The 27,545-nt window shown below is 42.3% G+C and overlaps 1 protein-coding gene across 6 annotated transcripts in view; it reads right to left on the reverse strand.

The window, feature by feature from the left end:
• The window catches only part of PTBP3 (polypyrimidine tract binding protein 3), a 71,113-nt gene that overhangs the window by 42,427 nt on the left and 1,141 nt on the right, over window positions 1-27,545 (reverse strand). For 2 of the 6 annotated variants that reach the window (XM_082782920.1, XM_082782924.1), the window contains exon 2: window positions 21,701-21,822. The exons of 1 other annotated variant lie outside the window; for it this stretch is intronic. In XM_082782920.1, coding sequence (XP_082639046.1) covers window positions 21,701-21,760 — 60 coding nt within the window. In that variant the 5' untranslated portion in view covers window positions 21,761-21,822. Of the gene's footprint in view, window positions 1-1,750; window positions 1,860-4,664; window positions 4,930-21,700; window positions 21,823-21,949; window positions 21,992-27,545 lie in introns of those variants that run through there. 3 more of the 6 variants (XM_082782921.1, XM_082782923.1, XM_082782922.1) reach the window with 3 other exon arrangements.

The raw sequence follows: 27,545 nt of genomic DNA on the forward strand, positions 1-27,545 counted from the left end.
ATAAGCAAAGAAAGGAGATCACATTTTCTTCACCAGCATCTTCCTACCTATTTATAAATACAGATCCACAAAGAGATAACAGAATTCAAGTTCCCGAACTCAGTCAGTCCCTCTCCTTCTTTCTCAAAGAAGGCTAAAGCCCACCTAGAGATGAGGCTTGCAAAAGAGATAAAGGATAATAAGATGTGTTTTTTTTTTTTTAAGTATGTAAACAGTAAAAGGAAGACTTGGGATTATGTGGGTCCCTTGCTGAACGAGGGGGGTGTCCTGGTCACAGGAGACTCTGAAAAGGTGGAGATACTGAATGCTTTCTTTGCTTCAGTCTTTGCTTCAAGGACTCCCCCCTAGGACTCCTCGACCCTGGAGGGAACAGAAAGAGTCTGGGATGTGGAGGGCTCCCCCTGGTTGATGAGGGACTGGTTCAGGAGCGTCTGAGTGGGCTCGAAGCACACAAATCCATGGGTCCCAATGGGATGCATCCACGTGCGCTAAGGGAGCTGGCAGATGTGATCGCCGAACCACTCTCTATCATCTCTGAAAGGTCCTGGAGAACAGGAGAGGTGCCTGAAGACTGGAGGATAGCCAATGTCACTCCGGTCTTCAAGAAGGGCAAGAAGGAGGATCCGGGACACTACAGGCCAGTCAGTCTCACCTCTGTCCCTGGAAAGGTGTTGGAACAGCTTGTTCTGGATGCCATCTCCAAGCAATTGGAAGAGAAGAAGGTTATGAGGAGTAGTCAGCATGGATTCACCAAAGGAAAATTCGTGCTCGACCAACCTCGGTGCCTTCTACAAGTACAGGCTGGGGCACGACCTGCTGGAGAGGAGCTCTGAGGAGAAGGACCTGGGGGTCCTGGTGGACGACAGGTTGGCCGTGAGCCAGCAGTGTGCCCTGGTGGCCAAGAGGGCCAATGGGATCCTGGCGTGCATTAAAAGGAGTGTGGCCAGCAGGTCAAGGGAGGTGATCCTCCCCCTCTACTCTGCCCTGGTCAGGCCTCACCTGGAGTGCTGTGTCCAGTTCTGGGCTCCCCGGTACAAGAAAGACAGGAAAGAAAAGACTGTGGAGGGCCACACAGATGATACAGGGCCTGGAGCATCTTCCCTATGAAGAAAGGCTGAGAAACCTGGGTCTGTTCAGCCTGGAGAAGAGAAGACCGAGAGGGGATCTCCTCAATGTGTATAAATACCTGAGGGGTGGGAGACAGAGGGATTCGGCCAACCTCTTTTCGGTGGTTTGTGGGGACAGGACAAGGGGCAATGGCCACAAGATGGAGCCCAGGCAGTTCCGCACCAACATGCCAAAGAACCTCTTCACGGGAAGGGTGACAGAGCACTGGGACAGGCTGCCCAGGGAGGTTGTGGAGTCTCCTTCTCTGGAGATATTCAAGGCCCGTCTGGACGCCTCCCTGGGCAGCCTGCTCTAAGGAACCTGCTTTGGCAGGGGGTTGGACCCTTTGGATCTTTCGAGGTCCCTTCCAACCCCTACAGTTCTGTGATTCTGTGATTAAGTTTCATCACAAGCAAGCACTTCTTCCAGAAGGGATGTCAGCTCACCCAGCCCTTAGGCCATCACTACTGCTTCAGCTTTCACACCACAACTATCTGAGGTGAGTTGGCCACTTAACCTCAGGGTGCTGCTTGCACTGGTTTGCTACAAGACCCCACAGGACAAAAAGAGGCAGGCAAGGCAACTAAGCACAAGTGCCTAACTTTTCACTGACAAGCACTTCTTTCATCACAAAGCTACTCACATAAAGCATTTGAACATCAAATTGTGTGGTGAATTTTCCTTCCTTCAGACCTGCAGGAAAAGCGGGTAAGTGGAATTTCTCAAAACAAGAATTGCAACCAGTCGAGTGTTAAAACAGCATCTTCTGTCTACCATCTCATCCCATCATCCCAAATACACAAACAACCTCACAGTATATGGAACTGTTTTTTCTTAAATCACGAGACGGCTTTCCACTTCTCCTACTTCACTAGAACATTTTTGCATTTGTTTAGAATTAATGGCTCATGATAGGCAAGGTAATTGCAATTTATTCTTTCATTACTAAGTCAGAATCAGAAACCTGTTGTTTGGAAAGCATAATTTAATTTCGGACTTTTCTTTAAAAGCAAGTAAAATGTGTAGTGGAGACTAACTAGCCCACTAAGGGGCATCTACAAGATGCAGCACTCAATGACACAGTAATGAAACAAATTATTCTTCTCTAATGGCCAATTTCCCTGACTAAGTAAGGTGTATTATAAAGCTTCAAATTACTGCAGTAGGTGCCTTTCTTGGAATTACTAAACTGTTCTGTGATTTTGAAGTTTCTGATGGTGACATATGCACGTCAATGATTCTGAAATTCAAGTAAAAATAAGGCTGCACTTATAGCAAACAGGTATAGCAAGCATCTTAAAGTCAACAAATTTAGGCTTCTGAAGTCTACAAGTCAGATATTGTTGGAAACAGGACAGTAAGAGTGTGACTCTGAAATGCCTCTTTAGAAGATGCACAGTTTTCAAAACTGTATCACATGTTTATTCAGCATTACATCTGAAGTCAATGAACCCTCAGAACAACATCTGAATATTGGAAAAGACTGCAGTATATGAACAAAAACACATTTTTCCCGCAACTCTCAACTGCAATATTTTTCCTGTAACTTTCTCACAATCACAAATTTTCCAGCACAGTTCAGTTAATTACAAATGGCATAATTTCAGACCAACTTCTATTTCATCTGAAAGAAAACTGTTTTTCCTAGAAAACCACTAGCGTCCTTCTATTTCTAAGTCAAAAAGTGGAAGAATATGATCATAGCTTTTTACTATGAAATAGGTAGAACAACAAAAAAGGTGGCCCAATAAAATAATAACTCTTTCAAAAAGCACCTTTTTACCTGCATATAAATTGCAGTTTTGACACTTTTTCTCCAAGATTCTACTTGGAAACAGAAGAATTTCTATTCCAAAAAGGGTACATTTTGACACATGGCATTTTCAAGTCATGCTAGTGACAAACTGTTGTTAACTTAAAATGAAGTTCTAAGGCGTATCTTACTAACTTTTACACAATCTGATTGACAAAAAAAAAGAGCTAGGGGTTGTGAAGAAACATGAAAATTGCCATTATTTTCCACTTCTACAATAAGCTTTCTAAACACCTGCCATATTTCTTTATTCTTTCTTCCACAGACTATGTTTGCAACAGCAGAGGTGGAAATTGGAAATTCTACTTCTGAACTGAAAATTTAATGTGAAGTACAAAGTACAATGCCACTGATGAAAAACAAAAACAAAACACACACCAAAAAAAAAAAAAAAAAACATTTCAAAGAAAGTAGAGTTGAACTAACAAATTACAAGGTAAGATCATTTGCATTAAAAATAAATTAAAAAAAATAAAAAAATACAGAAGTAAAAAAAAACAAGCGAACCTTATACAGAAAAAGCACCTCAATGTGATGAAACAGAAGAAAATTACAGGCAATTATCATAAAAATGCAAACCTTCCTTCGTCCAATGCAAAAGATCCCTCGCAAACACATTGGCTCAACAGGCTGATCATCAGTCACCCCAGAAGAATGTTGTTTTAGCACAGATAGATGCTCTTCTGTAGGCTTGAATGCTCTGCTAGCAATACAGCCAGCTCTGCTGTCTCTGCTATCAATTATTGAAGCTCCCTGCTACACCAGTAACAAGATACACTGTACTTTTTAAAAGTCATGGAATGGTAATTTAAAAAAGAAAAAAAAAAAGGAAAAGGAAAACAAACGACTGAAGTATTAGTCTTGTTGATTTCATTAACAAAAAGATAAAGGCTTCTTCTCAGAACAACAAATCGAGTAATAAACAGTTATTAAAGCTGAGACAATGTATGCTGTTATGCAATCTCAAGTATCTTTTCTAATCATGATTGGAACAATTACTAAAATATGAAGTTGCCATTACACAAAAATAGCTTTAATAAACTGTTCCTAATGGCAGATGCTGCACTGAAATCGAAAATACAGTACAGACCTAAATATACTGCACTAAGTATTGAACTGCAATTTCAAATTCAGCACTTTCAAGAACAGCAGAGAAAACAGTTTTGAAAACTGTCTCGTCATCCCATCTTAACTTCTACAAATCTGGGTAATGGGGTAGTAGCATCGTGGAACCCTTTCACCATTTTTCTACAAAACAGATAGAAAACAAAGTGATTAGTAATAAAACTGACCGTACACATATGCACAAACCTTTGCACTGCTCTTTGAAGACGTATTTCTCATTTTAGTCCATAGACTGTTCTTTTTAAGATTGATGCATCAGTTTTAAAAGAAGAAATCCAAAGTAAATACATTTTTAAAAAACATGTAAATGCTTATTACATTGGTAATGATCACACTCCAGATACAGATCGCAAAGTTTTTCTCTAGCTTATACATGTTTGTTGTTCACATCAGAAGCAGGAATATGGAAAAGGAGACAAACTTTACCCAACTACAGGATTCATCCTCCCTGCTGGGGAGGACAGGAAGGGACAGAGGGGGGCAGGTAGCAAAAAGCATGTAAAACACTTACTGCCTGTTATGTGCCTCGACTATTTACCTTCTCTGCCGCATTACCAACTCACCTTAAAAATATATGTACGTGACTTTACAGCGTGACATAGAAAGATACAAGAATTACCCCACAGATCCAAACAGATCAGCTGTTTTCAACAAGACAAAGCCAAAGTGTACCACAGTGGAGTGCTTTAAGTCTCCGTTTTATGATCAGTGCAGCAGGCAGCAGGTCAGGGAGAGCTGCTGGGAGAGGAAGCACCAGGTGGGCCATCTCCTACCCCGCTGGGTGCAGGAGGCTGCACAGCGCTGTCCAGACCCACAGCGGGGGGAGTCGGCGGGTGGTGCGGTGCTCCGTGTGTGTCTGCTCCTTTACAGCAACGAGACACTCACTGAGGGAAAAAAAAAACACGATCAAACAAGAGCCTACTGCATCCTCTGTGTCTAGAAAAGACACAGGTTATTTCAGGTAGCAATGACTACTTTCAGCCTTGAAAGCCGACAACAGAGCTGCCAAGAGACAAACGGATCAAGGACCCCTAGCAAGGTTTCACGAAGCATGCTGTTACCCTCTAAGCACAAAGACCCCAGCCAGAAGTGCTGGCAACAGCCCTGGCTGTAAGAGACATCCCTGGCTGACAACAGGTAGCAGGCAGCGGGCTGAAATAGTAGGGCCTCCACCCTTCCACGTGCCTTTAATTTTCCTCCTCTAACCAGGAAACCGGAGCTCGTGTGATTAACACATTAGACTACACAGCACTGTCAAATTATTCATGCACTGTAAAGCACCTTGGGGATGCTGCTGTCAAATCAACCTCGAAGAAGTGCTGCTCAGACTGCCAGTACTGCAACGTGTCAGCTAAATGTTTAAGAAACAGACATCCCGACAGAGGCACAAAACTGATTTTGGATTTTACACCATGGAACGTCTTTAATCTTTGAAAGCATTTGCACTCAATGTGCTACTGAAACTTACAAACAAAAATAATCTGGAAACTTGCAACAGGCAGCAATCAAAATTTTACTCATGTATTCAAAATTTTATTTTTTAAAACTGAGTTTTGGATAAACTTGTCATGTTTGCACTGCTGCTTGATTTTCCACGGACTTGGGCTTTTCTGGAAAAGAAATCCCTGTCAACGTATCACAATGATAAAGCATGAAATCTTGAAATTCTTAGAGAACAGAAAACTCCCTTAGTAAGCTTTCTAATACTGCATAAGTACCAAAACTAAGAGAATTATAAATGGCTTTTAAAAATCAAGTATATATGTAGTGAGTATAAGTATTCCCTTTTCTACTTTTGGCTGGAAACAAACAAACAAACAAACAAAAACTATAAACTTTGAGGCTGTAACATCAGTCCTGAATGCAATTATTATCATCACAGGGTCACAGAATGGTTTGGGCTGGGAGGGACCTTAAAGCCCCTCTCATTCCACCCCCCTGCCATGGGCAGGGACCCCTCCCACCAGCCCAGGCTGCCCAAAGCCCCATCCAGCCTGGCCTTGAGCTGGATGGGGCAGCCACAACAACCGAAGAGCTCCCTTTGAAAACAACGTGGGTGTTAGTGACAGCGGGATGCACTGCACATCAGATGAAGTAAGCAACCTGCAACAAAGCTTCAGCTGCCGTCTACTTCTATTATCTCTAACTTGTGTTTTGTGCTCCATGAGAAAGAAAAATAATTTCAAATTATTTCAAATTGTAACAAAATTCCAGCCATCAACATGAAACACGTCTTTGTTTCCCAAATCATTGCAAATACAGTTATGGCTTCTTAGCGCTAAAAATTTAAGATTTTTCTTCCATTTGCCATTCTGTTTCAGTGTGCCTGCCTACTTACAATATTTGGGTGAGGCTGCCAACACCGCATCTGAGAATCTGCTTGCCAGGTTTCCAAAAGTTAATTCTCAAAATATTTTTTTAAAATTTATTCCTACATGTATACAAGTAATGCTACTACTGAGTTGAAATCAAGTTTAATATGTAAAGACGTGTATTCTGCAATGTCTTTTGATATCTTCACACAAAACCAAACCAATATACAGAGAAAGTGGCAGTACTGTGCCTGGGTTCTAAACTGTACTCATACCTGACAGCAAAATTACTAATAACAGCACTATGATTAGAAAAAAAAAAAACAAAAAAACCTAACTTGTCAAAAAATCCTAACTAAAAAATCCCAGTGCGTCTCGGTCAATGGCTAGAGCTCCAGAAGTAAAAAAAACAAAACAAAACAAAACAAAACAAACAAACAAAAAAAATAGCCTGTAAGCTTTGCATGGAAAGCACTAATTGTATTTTACACGAAGGAATTATAAATAGTATGTATTATTTAAATCATTAACAGTCTCCGGACAAAGCAGAGAGACAGTTCATCCAGGTTTAACTCAGGAAAAGAGGAACCTAAGCACTGGGAGAGGAAAATGATTTTGAATGAATCATCCAATTTTGCTGTATGTCCTTGGTCATATCTTATTAATACAAGACTCAACAACTGTATTTCTTGCAGTTTAATCAACACTCTCACAAATGCATAAAGTCAGAGAAACCACAAGCTGTAGTGACAACCTGCTACCTCAAAATCATTTGAAACCACGGACACGTCTTAAAGTACAAGGATGAAAATGAAGAATCCAACTGTTTTTAGATGTCCTCAGGTCATCCATACTGGCAAGCATACTCAACACCAATTTCTGCTTCCATAGCTACCTGGCAAAGCAGGTGAAGATCTTTCCATTTTAAGAAATTTGCCTTGCCACAGTTTAACTGTCCTAAATGATAAAACACACCTACTCTGTAGAAGTTGTGGATTGCAATATGGGCATAAGGTACTACTCCATTACCAAACCAACTCCTTGTCTTTGGGATGCAACACCCTTTGAGGTATAAAACATTGCCAGACTTGGACTAAAAAACAATTAAGAAACCCCAAAACCAAAACAACAAGTATTTTGATTTTATATACAGGGGGTGAAAAAAAAAAAAAGAAAAAGAAAGAAAAATTAACTTTGCCAATTAAAACCCTGAAGTCATACTTTAAACATCTTTAGCTTTTTGGATACCTTCAGTTCCACCACAGCCATTCAATAGCCATGTTTATCCCTGACTATAGTTGCAGAAACCAGAAACGGAGGTACTTGCTTTTTAAATTGTTCATGTTACATTTAACTGAACATTTTTTCTATCATTACTGGTACTCAACAAGTACAATAACAGAAAAAGTGAAAAAAAAAGTAAACTCGTCCTCCTGCCCTAAATATGACCTAAGCATTCCTTCTCTACTTGTCATTGTAGAACATATTCTAAGAATTCAGTTTTTCCCTTCTCCCTAAAATAAAAAGGCTACTAAATACATGCTAGGTATAAGAACCATAAGCTTTCATTAAGTAACAAGCTCAGGAAGAATGGAAGAGTCATTTTGTCTGCTTGACTCCTTGCAAGCCTTGTTTCCTTGACTCCTTGCAAGCCATTGTCTAGCAATATGCAAGGGCCCAGTAATGAAAAGTGCTTCTTAAATTGACAGCAACTCAATCATTATTTCAACTAAGCACAAAAATTCAATTTTCAAAACATAACCATAATACTGTGTGCTTTTTCTCTTTTCTAAAAACAGCTTGCCTATGTTGTCTCCAGCATGAAGGAGTACAATTTGGCTACTGGTTAAAATATTTTCTTAAGAAAGTGAATTGCTGCTTTCAGGTTTTAGGACAGAGAGTGGGAGAAGGCATACTAGTGGATTCTGCTCATTTAACAGAAGAATCTGGTCTTTAAAACATGTTGTAAATACTATGTGTATATACCAAGAAAATCTATATCTAATAATAATATTATCCTATATGCTCAAAAAACTTGTAGGACATCTGACCTGACCAAACTAAGATGTAGCTGAGATCGGTAATTGAACAGAAACCTAACAATTAACTCAGATAACAGATATTTATCCATACCGACACTGGAGCTGAATTTTCTGATGTAACATCTTCAACAGAATATCAGCTTAGGCTCTTCTTCCCACACACTCCATCCCACTTCCCCACCGTGAGCCAAATGGACAGGCTCAACTGGAACAAAAAACAACACCCGATCATCTCTGTAGAATCACAGAGCTGTGTCTGCAAACCTGATGGCGTGGCTTCATGGCACATCCTAGCTGAATTCACGGCTTACTGCCACAAAGGTAAATAAGCTGATCATTGAATCTTTGCTTTCCCTCTCTTCTATTCTGTCTTGCTAAAAGGGAATCAATTCAACCTGCATACCTGGAAAGCAAATTTTTATTTAGTTATTTTTTTAATTAAAACAAGCCAGTTTCCTCCTCCTATAAGCAACAATCAACTTACTCAATGTTCAGATGAGCTGCATCTGGGAGGTCAGGGAAACAGAGAAGAGGTTAGAACAAGACTTCACTCTGTTGGCATCAGTAAAAGTGTTAAAAGGTCTTGTTGAAAGCATATTGTGATTAGTGATGTGCTGCAAAGGCCAGAGTAAACAGCCATGCAAAGAGAAGGCAGTTTTGTTTATATTGCTTATGGTTTTAATAACAGAAGAGGTAAAAAAAAAGTAGGTAATATAGTCCATATTTGAGACAGAAAGTAGTTATATACTGAAGATCAGAAACTGACATCTATTTTTCACTTAGCAAGAGATATTTGCAGTCAATATTATTCTTATAATATTTTTCTTCCAAAAGGAGAGTTTAAGAACTGCAATACTTGCATCATTTACTTGCCTACTTCTAATCATACTTTAATGAGAGACTCCTTTTAGAATCACAGAATGATTCTCCTGCTTTTCTCCTGCTAAAACTGTTTTTTTATTCACAGGAATACTAGCACCATACGACCATTCACAAGACATTGTGATGTTACAGAGATGTAACCAGAAAAGCTAACACCAGGTTTCAGCCTCTCACAGTCTGCCTTACCTCAACGGTACAAAAGCTTCCGTGTCCTTTTTCCACTATGATTTTTACAGGAGGAAACTATCACTGCCACAGATACAGGCTTCACACTTATCATCAGGCAGATGGAGGGGACCTGGGAGTTGAGGAGGAATGGAGACAGGTCCCTGCTCCACAGCGCAGGCGATGCCCCCCCCCACCAGCCCCACCTTCCCAGGTGCCCTTACACAACAGGTTTGAGGCCCTGGAGCTTGAGAGACCCGTGGGTGAGGCTGAGGTAGAAAGTTTGCCCAGGAGGCCGCCTAGGGTGAGGAAGTCGACTCCACGCCTCAGGACTGCCTCCAGCAGGACAGAAAGAAGGGTGATTGCTGTGGGCGACTCCCTTCTCAGGGGAACAGGGGGACCTATTTGTCTGCTATAGACCGCCGAACCAGGATGAGGAGACTGATGAGGAGTTCTACAGGCAGCTGACAGAAGTTGCAAAATCGTCAGCGCTTGTTCTTGTGGGGGACTTCAACTTCCCAGATATATCCTGGAAGCACAACACAGCCCTGAGAAAGCAGTCTAGGAGGTTTCTGGAGAGCGTGGGAGATAACTTCCTGACACAGCTGGTTAGTGAGCCTACCAGGGGAGGCGCCCCGCTAGACCTTCTCCTTCCTCGAGTACTGTGTTCAGTTTTGGGCCCCTCGCTACAAGAAGGACATCAAGGTGCTTGAGCGGGTGCAGAGAAGGGCGACGAAGCTGGTGAGGGGCCTGGAGAACAAGTCCTACGAGGAGCGGCTGAGGGAGCTGGGCTTGTTCAGCCTGGAGAAGAGGAGGCTCAGGGGCGACCTTATTGCTCTCTACAGGTACCTCAAGGGAGGCTGTAGCGAGGTGGGGGTTGGCCTGTTCTCCCACGTGCCTGGTGACAGGACGAGGGGGAATGGGTTTAAGTTGAGCCAGGGGAGTTTTAGGCTAGATGTTAGGAAGAACTTCTTCACTGAAAGGGTTGTGAGGCATTGGAACAGGCTGCCCAGGGAAGTGGTGGAGTCACCATCCCTGGAAGTCTTCAAAAGACGTTTAGATGTAGAGCTTAGGGATATGGTTTAGTGGGGACTGTTAGCGTTAGGTCAGAGGTTGGACTCGATGATCTTGAGGTCTCTTCCAACCTAGACGATTCTGTGTGATCTGTGTGTTATCAAGCCTGACTCTCAAAGTGGCGTATCTACACTGGGTTCTGAATCCACAACTTTGCTTACGTACACACGTTTACTTGCCAGCTCAGTCTTTCACATTAACACTCTCCAAATTTTCCAACTTCAAAGTAACTTATTTGTGCCAGCCTCAACTTCAGCTGTGCTGATACCCTTTCCATGCTTCATACACTTCTATGCACGTGTGTGTCACGTTAGCCAAAGCTAGCAAGTAATCCCAGAATTGGACAGTCCCTATCAAGAGCAGAGATTGAGTGAACAAGTTAAGAAAAAAATACTCTTGGAAGAAGATCTGCTAATGCAAATTCAGTTTGGTGCACAAATATTCAACAGATTAGAAAGTTGTTATTTAACCAACAGCTATTTAAAAATTAAAGCATTTGTCCACTTTAACAGCATTCCTATTCCTGTGTAAACGAAGTGTGAGAATGAACATATCAGGTCAGCCAGTCCAAAAGTTCACACAGCCCAGAACCTCACCTCTGACACTCACTGAGAGGTGTGCCTGGGAAAGACTTTGGGAAGAAACAAGCATACAACTGTATTTCCTCAAAACACGCTCCCAGAGCCACACAAACAGACAAATACACATGCTGACTGTACTAGGAAAAGCCATGACACATATCCAAAAGCAAGACTAAATGTTTGGGAGAGAAACATGTTAAACACAGTAAAAATGCGAAGAATGTATCCTTCACAGCTGCAACTTACACCATGCAACAGAAATCAACATCTGTGTAAAAGAATAAGTAAAACAGCAATCCTATTTAAAACACTTCAGCTGTGGACAGGGAATCTTGGCATAAAAAACTCTAATCATCAATTAAGTTAGACATTTTAAATTAGCCCATTTAGAATGTCAATAAAACTTCTAAAATAAAAACTTCTTCTTAAGGAGAAACTAGTACTAGTAATCAAATAACTCCTGCCAACAGCAGTATTCACTGACTTCGAGACTTCTTTCCCCAAACTTACGGCAGTCAGCCTACAGATAAAGGCTGCAAAAATCTTCTAACAAAGCTCCAGGTAACAAACCTTTGCATTTTTAGGACAGACATTCCTGAAGCATTACTAATTGTTTTTGACCTTGTGAATGGGATTTTGGGACTATAGGATACAAAGATACACACATGTTTATAGACCGTGTTTTGTCTGTTTGCAGTAATGCTTGTATATTTCTCATTATTTTCATAAAATGCAATTTCAAGCCTGCAATAATTGTACATGATCATTTTAACAAATGCCAAATTGTTTTTCACAGCAATGATATATGGGAAAAACATACTTATCCCTCCTCAGAACACTAACACAGTCTTCAAAATGTTTATCAAGAATGAAACCTTAAAAAATGCAGATGATAACAAGAGCTGCGAGCAAACTGGTAACAATTGTAGCTTCATAAAACATGCACTTCAAAGTTCTGTGACGCCATGATTTAGACCAGGACAGACTAAACACATTATTTAGTATACAATAACTGGACTCGTGTCAAGAATTTGTCTTTTTACCCCTCTGTGAAAGAGTGATTATTAATGCAAAGAAAATTACAAAGTCACAGAAAAGTGCTTTATTCCTCACTTAGCCCTTCCTTGCTGAAAGGAGCAGTGGATGTCAGAAGTCATAAGGTGCAGAGACGAGTGTGCAAGCTACAGACACATGAGCTTGACCCCAGGTCTCCCTGGAGGTCCTCCAATGCCAGGTATCCCTGCGGGCACACGTCTGCCTCTCCCTTCCAGGCTGAGGTAGGTGAGACATTTAAGAGGCAAATGGCATCTTATAGATTGTTCTTATTGTTCTTTACCAGTTGGTGGACAACTCTGAGCTGCTGTCTGTCTGTGCAGTGTAGTTGCTTGCCATATATTGTTGTTATCATTTTGGTTCTGCTATTTCTACCAATTCTAAACATTTATTTTACTTTTTTTTTTTTCTTTAATACCTGCCTGTTTTATCCAAACTTATGGACTTCCCTAACAACCACACAGCAACACAACGAAGGTTATACTTACAGGCCTCCAAGATCACCGTAGCTACTTGGGTGGCACCAGCTCAGTAGACCAAGACATGTTTCACTTTCACCCCTGCTTGACACCTTAGTAACTCTTATTATTCTGACAATATGCAGTGTGAGGTTGCTTAGTTGTATCGTAAATGACATCACCTGCAACAGTCTCCAGAATTTTACACACAGGACTAGAGCAACAATAACTCATATTGTAAGTACTCCCAAGAATGGTATGACAATGGGGTCAAGGAGGAGGTAGAACAAGGCATGAGCGTTTGGACTCCCAACAGAGTCTCTCTCTTGAGGACACACTTCAGCTGCGTATTCTACACATACTCGGGGCTACACGGTGAGCAGTCTCAAGTGAAACAGCCCCAGAGGGCGTCAGCAACCACCCAAGCATCAATACAGATGCTTCACCTGTGCCATTTCCTCAGTAATATCATACCAGTAGCTTGTCTTGTGGCTTTGACTTCCACATCCTCATTTGATTATCCTTCACCTCCATATGCTCCTATCGCCTGCTGGGTGGGACTCCAACCCGTCAACACTTTAACCAGTGCAAAGGGCACTCATGCTTCTTTTCCTGTTGGGATACAGTTTTCCTCATGTCCACAGTAGCTTAGGTCCAGAATCCAAGGACTATTCCTGCCTCTCTCCCCATATGTCCTTTAAACACCCACTGGACTGACTCGACCCCGGCTGGTGGATATAGCACATTTCAGACACTGCAACTATGCCTCCATCCTCGTGGCAGGTAGCTACAGATGCGTTGTGCCCCATCCAGGGATAAGGACCTGCAGTTTACACTCAGTGGCCATAGAAATTAATAAAAACACATTAGTTGTATCAATGGCTACATGCCAGGCAGCATTTATTTATTTATTGCTTTAAGCTCATGTCGTAGTGCTAGTACACAAATTCAGCAGCGCTCAGGGATGTTGTTACCTCATTCAGACTGTTACAGTCTATGGTTTATCTCCTGCCCCTGTCGGGTTTTCACACCAGCCAGGTAAGGCTGCTAAGGGCAAACGGCTTCAAATAAATAGCACAGATGTATAAAGTCAAGGGATAAGATCGTTTAAGGGACAGATTGAATTCCTGTTGGTTTGACAATCTCATCAGTGTTGCAGTTGGCACTGATGGAGGTAACATCAATTACGAGAGCTAACATCTCTCCTACGAGGAAAAACAGAGAGCTGGGGACGTTCTGCTCCCCCGAGGAGGCTGCAGGGTGACTGCACTGCGGCTTTTCAGTACTTAAAGGGGGCTTATAGAAATGACGGAGAGCAACTCTTTGCTTAGGCATATAACGACAGCACAAGGACGAATTGTTTTAAACCAAAAGAGGGGAGATTTAGATTAGATGTTAGGAGGAAATCCTTCACTCACGAGGGTGGTGAAGTCCTAGAAAGGCTGTCCAGAGAAGCTGTGGATGCCCCATCCCTGGAAGTGCTCAAGGCCAGGCTTGCAGCCTGATCAAGTGGGTGGCATCCGTGCCCACAGCAGGGGGGTTGGAGCTGGGTGGTATTTAACCCTTCTAACCCGAGGCATTCAATACTTCTATGATATGAGTCCGTGACCTGTAACATATCTGTGGAAAGGGATATGGAAGTTCTGTGGTTGACGGCAAGTTTAGCCTGACTCCACAGTGTGCCCTGGGGGCCAACAGGGCGAACCAGACCCTGTGGTGCCTCAGGAACAGCACTGCCAGCTGGGCGAGGGAAGAGACTGTCCTGCTCTGCTCTGGTGCAGCCTCACATTCCTACAATCCAGGAAGGACAAAAAACTATCAGAGAGCTTCCTAAGGAGAGCTACAAAGATGGTGAAAGGTCTGGAAGAGATTTATGAGAAGCGGCTGAGGCCCCTTGATGTGTTCAGCCTGGAGGAGGCCGAGGGGAGGCCTGATGGCGGCCTGCAGCTCCCTCAGGAGGGGAGCGGAGGGGCAGGCGCTGAGCTCTGCTCTCTGGGGACAGCGACAGGACCCGAGGGGACGGCATGGAGCTGGGACAGGGGAGGGTCAGGATGGGGGTTAGGGACAGGGTCTGCACCCAGAGGGTGGTCTGGCACTGGGACAGGCTGCCCAGGGCGACGGGATCACTCTTTAAGAGTAACACGGTTTCAGTTTCTGCTATCACTAGTGGTTTTTTTGTGACTTTTCAGCCCTCCTCCCAGTCTGGCAGCACCTGCAGCATGGAACAACCTCCTCACGTTAATGTTAAGAGAGGAGTAGTTAAGATATACTGTTCAGACAACCTTGACTCCCATTTCTTCAAACTGCTACTTAAGTAACAACAACCCCCAGGCTCCTAATCACCCCCCCCCCCCCCCCCCCCAGGAATCACAGTAGACAGTCCCAAGAACAGCCCAAACAGTCTCAGGAAGATTAGTTGTATCCTCACAGTTGCTCAATACGAAAACACACCAAGGAAGGGAAAAAAATTATTTTTTTATGGTTATAATGTGTTTCAAAAACGTTACTGCTATTTCATGTGCACTATTGAAACGCCACCCACCCCACAGGGAAGGCAGTGTGAAGATACAGCTGGTACTGGCACCATCACGCTGAATAGCTGCTGGTGTTGTTACACACGAGTAGCACAGCTCAGGCGGGTGTACTCGGTGCACTCCCTGCCATACCCCTGCCTCTGAGCACCACTCACATCCCTGGCTCCACCAGACGACACTGGGAGAACTAACCTGGCAGCTGTGGGCAGCCTCAGCACCGTGGGTGTTCCTACAGCACTACTGCTGTACAGTCCTCTTCTCACAGAAATCCCACTTCTGACCCCAGCTTTTTTTTTTTTCTTCTTTATTAATGGCACGGGTTATGTCAGGACAGACCAAACACCAGCATTAATTAGTAGGCAATAATACGGTTCACGTGGAGGAATATAACTTTTTATTCCCTCTGTGAAAGAGTGCTGATTAATGTGAGGAACGCTGCAAAGTTACACAACAGCATTTCTCTGTAGCTCATCATCCCCGCTGAAAGGAGCAGCGGGTGTCAGGAGCAGGATGCTGAGTGTTGCTGGTTCCAGCCGGGGAGGTCTGATGTCAGGTGTCCCCAGAGGTCCTCCCTGCACCTCCCTGTACCCCTTCCCTTCGGTGTGGGGTGGGTAACATTTACAGGGGGAGAGCATCCTCCAGATTTTAATCCTTTTTAACCTTTTGTGGCTGGTAGACATCTGCAAGCTGTTACTCACTGACTGTCGCAGTGGGTCACTGGGCAAATACTCCAGTGCAAGTTTATGCAAGTTTAGCTTGGCTGTTTTTAACGATGAAGCTCCCCCGCCCCTCCGCACTAGATGGTGTTTTATCTAACAAAAGTCCTATCCCTAACAACTGTGAGGCAACACAAGGAAGTTCAAACCGAGGGCATCCAACATCACCCTAATTACTCAAGTGATGTCAGCTCCGTAGGCCCAGTCATACGGTAACTGCAGCTCGCAGACACGTGAGCAGGAGAAACTATGCAGCACAGGCACTGAAACTGCAAGAAATCTGCATAAGGAAAATCACAACTGCTTTAAAAAAAGAGTAGTTTTTAATCACCTTTAACTCCTATGCACATCACTACAATAGCAGGCCACCACAGGACAGCCCTGTTTCCTTTGAACTACACTTGAGGTGGTTACACTTCAAACTTAATGCACTTTATAATTCTCACATAAAAATTCTTGCAGTACTCCTGCACTGAAAGCTCACAAGCACTCCAGTGACATGAGACTACTTGAGGATGAATTGTGAAGGCTTTTTGCAGAATTTCAACATACAACCGAGTTTTTTATGGGAAAGAAAACCTTTTTTTTTTTTTTTTTACAAGCACTGCCAATTTTCAATGATTATAAACTATCAATGATTACTGCCCTCAAGCAGAACTCTTATAAACTGAATTCTTTTTAGCATTCTAAAGGCACGAATGCTCCGTCAAAGTGCCCAATATTACAATTAAAAAAAATAATTGATTACTTATGTACAAAAATGAGAATTTGTCAGACTGAAGGCCCAGGATGCATCTCCAGGAAAGAAAACTCACACTGTCCTCCCCACAGAAAGGATATCCCACACAACAACCCAGGGGACTCTGTCCCGAGCTCAAACATTAATGCACACGAAAAGAGTCAGAGGTTTTCAGAGAACTGTATAGCTTCCCAAGTAAGTCAAAATATCAAGTAAAATAGATTTACCATGTTATTTTGAGCTCAAATTAAGAGAGCTCTACATTAGACTACTAACACAAGAATTTCATAATCCCCAGTGCTCCTGGACAAGGTTACCTGACAGTTTAAACAGAAACTTACGTTTTCAAGGTGTGCTAAAGCTGGAAATACAACACAGTATATACCTGTGCTTTATATTATGATGCAAACACAGAATTCACTACCCGTTAAGGTCTGCAAAGTTGTGTAAGTGTGGGAGCAGGAAAACAGTAGGTTATTCTACAGAACCATTTCATTTGTTTCCACTTCTGTAAGAGAAATAATAATTTGCCTTTTATTCCACGACTTGTGGCACAGACATGACAAAACCTACACCACACCAGGACTGGATTAATATGTTATTACCACGACCTCCCCTTCCCAGTCCTCTCACACCTAGTGCGAGAAGGCAGTCAAGCTTAATTTTCATTTTACTTTTTGTGGCCTTCAATAGTATGACATGCTTGGCTGTTTCCTGCTGATTCCTGAACTGCTGTAAAAGGATTGTTTAAATACTATGAAATGCAAAGTAAACTAGGAGCATATCAACTTTCAACATACCAACATATCAATTTGCTCCTAGCAGAGTGGGCAGAATTCAGTGTAGTGCTCTACCAGTGTTACTGACCTGAAGGCAAGCAAAGAAATACTACTTACTATTTTCTGAACTCTACAGAGAGCAGCATTGCACAGTCTCAGGAAGTGATTCATGACTCTTTTAAAAATCATTATTAGCTGGTATTGGGGATGTAAGAAAACACATCAGAAGCAGAAGAGGGTCCAAACAACTCAACACCCAATCAAATTGAAGGAGTCCCAAAACTATTAACGTAATGAAGGTAATGAAGTGATCTGCAGATCATTTTTTTTATAAAAGTTTCCTCTCTGCTCCCTGACAGATTTAATTTATATGATAAAATAAATGTTGTGCACTTCATTTCCATTTTAAGAGTAATTTATGAGCAATTATAATGGAGTATGTCCATTTGAAAATGATTAATCTGAAGCTCAGAACAACTTACATCTTCCAAGTTCAAGCTTTTGCCTTTCCCAGTGCACTAGTATAGCCTACTCACACTTAAAACTGAACAACATTCATTTCAGAGTGAACATCTCAAATTTCTTGAGCTGCCTTCCCACATAAAGACAAGAACACACCTGTTACTCCATCAAAACAATAAGGTAACTGGGTTGTACACTACAAGAACTGCTAAACAAGCATCACTAATACCAATGATTCTAGAGTCTGTGAAATAAGCATACTAAAATGTAAGGCCCACCAAGCTTGCACAAATGCAAGAGCGGAAAAAGAGAAAAGTTATAAATTACACCATTTAAACATCATGGAATCACAGAATCACAGAATTGTAGGGGTTGGAAGGGACCTGGAGAGATCATTGGGTCCAACCCCCTGCCAAAGCAGGTTCCCTAGAGCAGGCTGCCCAGGGAGGCGTCCAGATGGGCCTCGAATATCTCCAGAGAAGGAGACTCCACAACTCCCTGGGCAGCCTGTCCCAGTGCTCCGTCACCCACCCCCTTAAGAGGTTCTTTGGCATGTTGGTGCGGAACTGCCTGGGCTCCATTTTGTGGCCATTGCCCCTTGTCCTGTCCCCACAAACCACTGAAAAGAGGTTGGCCAAATCCCTCTGTCTCCCACCCCTCAGATATTTATATACACTGAGGAAATCCCTCTCAGTCTTCTTTTCTCCAGGCTGAACAGACCCAGGTCTCTCAGCCTTTCCTCATAAGGAAGATGCTCCAGGCCCCTTATCAGCTGTGTGGCCCTCCACAGTCTTTTCTTTTCTGTCTTTTTTGTACCGGGGAGCCCAGAACTGGACACAGCACTCCAGGTGAGGCCTGACAAGGGCAGAGTAGAGGGGGAGGATCACGTCCCTTGACCTGCTGGACACACTCCTTTTAATGCACACCAGGATCCCATTGGCCCTCTTGGCCATGAGGACACACTACTGGCTCATGGCCAACCTGTCGTCCACCAGGACCCCCAGGTCCTTCTCCTCAGAGCTCCTCTCCAGCAGGTCGTCCCCCAGCCTGTACTGATACATGCTGTTGTTCCTTCCCAGGTGCAGGACTCCACACTTGCTCTTATTAAACCTCATTTGGTTTCTTCCTGCCCGTCTCTCCTGCCTGTCCAGGTCTCGCTGAATGGCAGCACAGCCTTCTGCTGTGTCAGCCAGAAAGAAGTCCACACCTGAATGAGGACATGGTGTAGAAATGCCTTACAACCTACTTTATTACAGGAGTTCCCAGAAGAACTTGGCGTGAGTCAGATGTAGGTATCAGTGTAACAGTTTACTACTGTTCACCTGAACAGAACAGTAATGTGATGCTCCACAGACTTTTATGACCATGTTTCCTTCAGAAATAAAGAGAAAAGAGTCTTCAGGAACACTAAATCTGCATCTGGATGTACAGACTACTGCCCCACTAAAGACGGACTGCTTCAGATTTTAAAGTAAGATACAGATTTGTTACAATGGGCAATAGGATAATTAAATTAAGTTCCAAACAGACTTCATGACCAGACTCCACAAGTCAGGATGCTATAAGGTCACAAACCTTTCACTTACGGTATACTGCAGTGCAAGAATCTAGGGAAATAATATTTTCCTCTAGGTTCTTTCCTCTTAAGCATAATGTTCAGACTGCTTGAGGCACTTGCAATGGATCAAGGAGAGCAAAGCAGTAAAATAAACTATCAGCAAGGGCAACCTTGAACATGTAATTATAAAGAGCTGTAAAATTAGTGAGATAAGTTTTTAAAAGAATCTAGAAGACGCGTTTTTATTTTTAAAGTATGGAGTATATTCACATGGTATGATGGCTTTGAACTCATCCAGAAGAACAAGAATCTGTACACAGCTTTGGATGCCGCAGGGACCAAACAGGCATCACAACACAGAAGCAGAGCACCTGCTGTGTGTCAAAAAAAAAACCAAAACACCACATCATCTCTTCTTTGTGGCACTATCACCAGCTTGTAATTTTCAGTAATGTTGTTTTCTGATGGTTTAAATACAAACTTTACTAGCAATAAAGATAAACATCTATGCCTCCTACTTAGCTTAACATTTAAATATGCAAAGATGAAAATTAAGCTTTTCCTGACAAGGTAACACAGGCTTTCTATTTCAAAAGAAAATTACTTCAGTATGCTCCTTTCAAACATATTTCTTTCTCAAAAAACAAAGAGAACACAACACAATCTGCACTAAAATTTTCATCCTAATTCTACATAAGCAATTGCGGGCACATCCATACACAAACACGGCGTAGAATGAAATCCTGTACAGTAATAAAGTCACTTGCCTTACGCTTCAGAATTTTCAGTCACAAATATATCTGTGTAATGTCACATCATGTATAGTTTTGCTGCACTTTATTATGTACAAGTCGTAAGATGTTTACATGAGGTAAAACTCCAGTAACCTACTTAAGTCACCAGTAAGCTGTTTTCAGCCTGGTTAGAAAAAAACCCTTGACATGGAATTCCAAAGTACAGAAGTGTCATTACTTGACAATCCAGTTTATATTATTATTAAAGGTTAAAATTCAGAAGGAAATACACCAAACAAAACAAAACATGAGGCTTATGACTTCGAGTATCACATGAGCAAAAATAGGATGTGCTCTGTTCCCATGGCAGGGGGTTGGAACTAGATGATCTTTAAGGTCCTTTCCAACCCAAACCATTCCGTGATTCGACAATAAAAGAGGGAACAGGTGTACAGAATAGAATATAAGAATATATGATATAAGATAGAATATGATTCCAACCTTTAAATCAACTGCTATAAGATCTGTTACAAACCTGTATGAAAACACTGAAGAGAGAAAATGGAAGATGTTAAGAGAGCAAACTATTGCAAAGATAATGGCAAATAGGCTAAAGTGGAAAAAGAAAAACATGGTCATAAAGCATGAGCTGTGGATTTTTTTTTTCTTTTGCAAAGGAATTAGTCTAACAACACGCAGTATGGAGAAAAAGGAAAACACTACTGGCAGGATCACAAAAAAACAACCAGAAAAAGCTTCTACAAAATTTCTATATAAAGCACACTCTTTTTACAATTCATTTTTAAACCTAGTTCCTCCTGAAAACAGAAAAAAAAATGCAAGAAGGGGATTCCAGGATGCAGCATTTATCAGCAGTTTTACCTTGTAGGATGCAAGACATCCACTTTTGTTCCTACTCCTGTTCTACAAAACTAAATAACATACATAACTTAGCTGAGGAAAGACATATTTGGGGAAAAAAATAATTCCCTTCCAATGCAGCTAACATCCACTATTATTTCATGTGAAGCTACCAAAAAGATTTGTCCTTGAAGTGATCACTCAATTTAAAAGCATGAAATTACTTTTTGTGACTACATACCTTAGTGCCTTAAAAAGCATCCAAGAAAAAAAAAAATCCTACTCTCAACTGCTGCACTCTAAAGATACATATTTTGTATTGTTTGTCTTTTCAATGTTTAATTGGATTCACATTTTAAGCTTCTCTCCACAAGAAAACACATTTTTTTCATGAAATCTGAATGATTTTAAATTATTTTTTAATGAAAAATTCATATTCTCAAACAATCACATAATTTTAGGACCTAAAAGCTTTAAGAGTTGCACACTTGAAATCAAGTGGTTGGAAAGTAATAAAGTCTGCATGATGTACATCACATACATTAAGTATTTTGTAAGTTCTTGTCCTAATAGATGAAAGATTTGCATCAGGATTAACAATGGAGTAAAAGACTGCTATCCACAAGATGATTTTTCAGTTATTGCTCAAGATTTTCTAGGCGAGTAGTGTTGTATGCAAGAAAAACACAGTCACACCTATGATACCTGCAGTTCTTGTCCTTTCTGTCTGGTCTGTGCCTTGTTTCCTCCCCACTTCCTCATCATTTCTCACTGCGTGACACTTTCTCATGCACTGGCCTGTACTCCTCAGCCCAACTCTGCTTCACCTGTTGGGACAATTAGTAATAGGACAATCACTCTTAGAATAAAGCTTTGGTATTAACATGCTAATTAAATACAAGTAATCATCTCAGACTATCTAGAGACTGAGGAGAGAGCACAGAGTTAATATACCCTTATTCTTGTCTACATTCTTCCCAGCCATATGCCTGTATCTTTTGTTTCAATGAATGCTGGCACGTTTTCAGTACGTAGGGGCAAGCTCTTCTCCTCTCATCCCCTCCCTTACACATCACCGTTCACAGGCAACGTGGCTTTCCTTTCGGCTTTCCCTCACAATGCCACGTTCTGCAACAGTCCTCGTTTCTTCAGACTCTGAACAGAACACACAAGGGTGTTAGCAAAAGCATTTTCCCTGATCAAAGTATAACGTGAAGTGATTCAGCTATAACATTGCAGTTATCTTACTGTTAAGCAGCTTTTGGGTTTGGTTGGTTTTGTGTTTGACATTTTAACCCTGCTCTTTTGCTGACAAACACACAACAACTACGGTAGAAACCTCATCCTGAGAAGAAAACCTATTCCTGAATTTTATAAATATTTAAATCCACAGATCCTGTTAACATTCCAGGTGCTTTATAAAATACTGGTAATTAAATGAATTACCATCTTTAGGTGGTCTACAGACTTAAATCAGAATGCTCTGGTTAAATACCAAGTTATTAACACTCATTATCCCAGACAGCTTTGGATTGCGTATTTTGAGAACTCTTGGACTTTTTTTTTTTTCTTCCAACATGTTATGAGTCCCTCTCCCTATTTTTTACGGTAGCAAAACAGCAACTAGAGTTCCTCCAAGACAGCATTGTTCACAGCACGCCAAGCTACGCTTGCCACAGGTGTGCACTGAAAATACCTGTTTCATACCAAAACAAAAAACAAAAAAAAAAACACAGATAAGACCCATGTGAAGTAAAGTTCACAAAAAACAGTAATTCCTAAGGAATCACGGTCTTGTTCCTTGGTGATTCTACAGCACTCACCATATTTACACACACAAATGCACACAAACACTTGAGACGTCTTACATGATAGTGAAAGCCAAAAAAATGCCATTAGCCATCCAATTTCCTTGCAGAAAATATTTTATGGGATTCTGCAGATAAGAATTAGCAATGAGGAGTTACTGTCAAGCTACCTTTGCATTGATAAGGTACTTAATTTCACTTCATTAGGTTTTTGGTGGGCAGGCTGGAAGAACTATTGTACAAACGAAGGCTCTTTCAATAAATTGGAAAATGTGTTACTGGATAAAGCAGGGCTATACACACGTACAAAAAAGAAAAGCAAGTTATATATGAACAGATTTCATTAACCAGTCTATTTAACACTTACAGACTAATGATAGTTAAGACAACTCAGTTTCTGAAGCAACAGAGAGCTGCTGGTTTTCAACTGGAAAAAAAAAAAAGGAACATTAAAAAAAAAAATCAAGAACTGCATATAGCTTATTTTGTCTATCAGGAAGTGATGCCTACACGCACTGATCTTTCCTTCAGGGCACGAGCTGAAGTAGTGTTAAAACTGACCTACAGGACTGTACAGCCGATGCATTTTTGCCATGTACACCTTTAGTTACACTTTGATACCCCTTCCCTATAGCTGCCTGGTTGCCCAGAGGAAAAACAGCAAGGAGGAAAAACATTTTAAAACGGAAGGAAAAAAGCCACGAGAAATGAAGGATGTCTGCGCTTTGTACTCTTCCGAATTTTCTGAAACTGACCAGTTTCAGAAGCAAGCACTTTTTGTGCACATCTACCAAGTTTCATTACACGGAAACAAGACTGCTAGCACCCAGAGGCCAAATGGAAAGGTAACGGGTCGTGAACTTTTGAGACCGAGAGGTTTCTGCGCAGGAAGTTTCACACAACACTTTCCACCACATCCAGTGCATTATACTGCGCAATGAGCAACTTAAAAACAAAACAAAACAAGCAACGACAACAACAAAAAAAAATCACAGATTCCAGATTGGCAGCGCTTTAGGAAAAAGCACGACTGAAACGAGAGGGGAAAGAAGAGGTGTGAAGTTGGAGTTATTCCTCTGGTAACACAAGATCTGAACAAGTAGCTTGTCTGCAGACATGAAGCCAGAAAGAGAAACTAGAAGCACGTGACGAAAAGAATCAGAAAACAAATGCACTGTGGTGGATAGTAAAATGAGGAAACGAACAACCAAAAGTCCAGGAGAAATGGAACTGGAAAGAAAATCCTCATCTAGGCAAGCAACGCTAGGCAGGAAAATAAGACCTCACAAAACCCAGAAGGATTATGTGTAATTTGCAAATTAAACTAAGTCACCTGGCAATATTACAAGCCAGGAGAGTACTCAGATACGAGGTTCGTTTAATTTGCAGTGGTCTTTGGGTCTCTGTGGCAACACGCATTTCATGCTGACTGGCAAACAATATTCTAGATGCTTGCAGCGTATAAAACGTTCTGGCTAAAAGGCTCGAAGGCATACGGGGATCTGTTGTCTCATGATGAGATGAAGCTTAGTCCACGTGCTCAAAAGGAGGAAAAATGTCTCTCTTGATAAGTGTATAAACGTGCTTTGAATCCTCCACGGAAAAGGCCACAGACATTTTTAGCAAGCCTGGGAGTTACCTAAAAAGCAAGGCTCCGAGCTGGAGCGAGGGTCTTGACCAGACCTCTGCAAGGTACCCCGAACAGGTCTGCAGGGGCCTGTCTTCATTGCAGGGGGAAGTTATCGCACCTCCTGCTGCAGCACGACCACGCACGCAGGCACCATGCCACCTGACGATAAGGAAAGGGTGACCCCTGCCTCCTCTCTGGTCCCAGTCCGGAAGACGAGTCCAGATTTGATTTCTGCCTGACCGATCACCCTCCCTGCCACGAGGGAGGCAACGCAGCTCCGAAGAGCTGGCCATGTTTTGTTTACACAGCGTGATCCACGTGGGACCACCGGCCAAATGCTTGCACGATCGTGTGAGCAGAGTGCAAGCAAGGAAGCGTTAGTTCAACCCCCCCGCTGCTCAGAAAGGGTACGTCTTCTCCTGAGCTTGACGTGCCACCGTAACACACCGCGTCGTTTAATGAATAATGGCATCGAGCTGAATTATTTGTAGCACGGTATGATTAAGAAAGTTAATTGCAGAGATAATGGCTAGATTATTGAATCACACGAGCGCTCATTTCATCAGCTTTCACCGGAAATTTAGGGTGCGGTTTCCTGGCCGGTTTGTGCTGATTTAAGGCTGCAGCCAGAGGAGCCGTCGTGCCATTCCCCACCAGCAGCACCGTCAGGGTGAGGGAGGGCAGAAACGCAGCGCTGGGGATGGGGCCGTGCTCCTGGTGAGCCTGCTGAGCCTGAACAACTTCAGCAGAGCAGCAGCAAGAGCAGGACAGGGTGCTGCCTGCAGAGCAGTCGAAGCACTCCTTGCTCTTCACCTACCCACTTCGCAGCACGGGGTGGAAAATGTGTAAAAGGAGCATCCGCACACCTGGAAAGACAAGCCCTATTTCCATCTGCAGCTATAAAAAAAAAAAAAAAGTCCCTCAAACACACAGAGCTTACGCAACACGTAACAAAATTAAAAATACAAACGATACACGACAGCCAGGACCAGGAAAACTGAAAGCAAAAGTGGCACTCTGCGACAGAGCAGAGTCACAGGCTGCGCCCTAAAACAGCTGTAGGCGTCCTTTCATGGCAGGAGAGCTCCCACCCTCGCGTTCTGACACCGCGCTGCATTTAATCAGGATATCCTCTGAAAGCAAGTCAATCCAAACACACTTGCGCTCATCGCTTAATACCTCGAGAGGTGATTCAGCTAGCAGAGCATCTGTGCAGCAGGAGACTCAATAAATGCTCCTCAGCAGGACCCTGTACGCCTCGCTGCCGGCCTCCCCCCACGGGGGGCCCAAGCAGATGAGCTTTCTTGACCATCGACCAAATCGCACAAATCAGCGCTTGACAACCGGTAAGAAAATCAGGGGAGTGATTTGTGTTTTGCTGTTTTCTTGTTTCTGATGTCAGATGATTCACATTTCCAATTATATCAGGCGTTATTAGCAAGCCGGTTTGTTGAGGGAACATCAACCTCAGGAGGAGGGATGCTTTCATTCCTACCAGGGACACGCCGGGTGTTTTTCCTAGGCATGTAACTCAACGTGGGTTAGAAACAGGCATCAACGAAGCAATTGTATGTAGGGAAACACAGGAGAAATAAATGCTATCACATATATGTAATAAAAAACCCCGAAGACTTGTGAGACAGAAACCTAGGTCTAATGACAGGAGTGTGCCTCTGTGAGGCTGAATGTCACCCTGCAGAACCCAGAATCCTTCCTAAACCTGAAGATTCCCTCACGTCTGTGGAGGGGCTGAATTTGGGTTGCAAATGGATGTTCAGCTGCTGTGTTTACTGTTGTTTCTCATTTTTTTCCCCCTTACCAGCCCGCAAGAAAGTCACTATTCTCTCTTACAGCATATATGCGTACACACAAGGCCCATCTTCAACAGCCAACATAAAATCACAGTTCGTACCACTCCTGATTTTCTTCAAATCAGTTCAACTTGAATCCCATTTTCCCCCAAAACCAGTAATATTAGAGTTGAATGCTTTACCACAAAACAGTGAAATTTTTACAAGCCTTCTACAGAAGCCTCCTGATCCAAACCTAAAACGTTTCCTCTTTTATTAACTTAATGTATTCTCACTCTCACTAAACGCAGCAGGCTTTGGATCCAAGGCAGGCTCTGTGTCCCGCAGAAACAAATTAACCTGTGTACATTATTTCCACAAAGGCTCCAATGAAGTGTAATTTCACTTTATTGCTCTTCTTATTTTGAAGAGCATTTAACAACAAAAATACAAGCTGAATTATGACAACTTTTAACCTGTTTTTACTTTCAATTATTCATGGTATGTAAGGCAATTTAACTTCACCATGCCTCTCAACAGCGCGTATCTTTATCCATCTAACAGTCTGGACATCCTGCAATCAAGTCCAATTCTCAGAAAGTACTTAGCATCTCCTAACAACCCCTCTTACATCCCCCAAACCACCCCAAAAACGCAGCCCCTCCTGAAGCACCAGGGGCAGTATCCCAGAAATCACAGCAGACTTGAACTTGCAGTTATCACCAAAAACCCACATCATGCCTGAAACACCCAAAGAGATCCCCTGAAGAAAATTTCTTAAAAAACACCCCATTGATTCACCCTTTACCAGGTGCCTTGTCTTTGCCTTATTCACTGGCAAGCAGGTTTACTGTTGCACCTTAGTGCTGCTTTGCAACGTTACCTCTGTACAACTCAGGAGCTGCGTTTGTTTCCATGAACTATTTCTACTCAAAACACAACCACATGTCACCAGCCGTAAGTCATCTCTAGCGTCAGTATTCCAGAGCACCACACACACTGCGTAAGCCTGTCTCCATCCTCTCTCAGCAGAAATACCGATTGCCACATAAAAATAATTAAATAATGGAAAAAAAAAAGCGCGGAAAAGAAATCCGTCTTACTAATTGAAAGATACTATGGAGACTATAGGGACCAGACTTTAAGATTAGCTGGCGATTTCACAGCCTAGGGGAAACCAGAAGTGTTGTATTCTAAAATGGATTAAATGAGAAAAATTACAAGTTACTCATAAATATATTTTGCACATTGGAAAGGAGGACATTGTTGCTTCAGCGTCAGCGCCCTTAACTTCCTTTCGGAGATCTCCAAACAAAAACTAG

The sequence above is a fragment of the Aythya marila genome, assembly GCF_965140915.1.
Source record: "Aythya marila genome assembly, chromosome: Z".
Lineage (NCBI taxonomy): Eukaryota > Metazoa > Chordata > Aves > Anseriformes > Anatidae > Aythya > Aythya marila.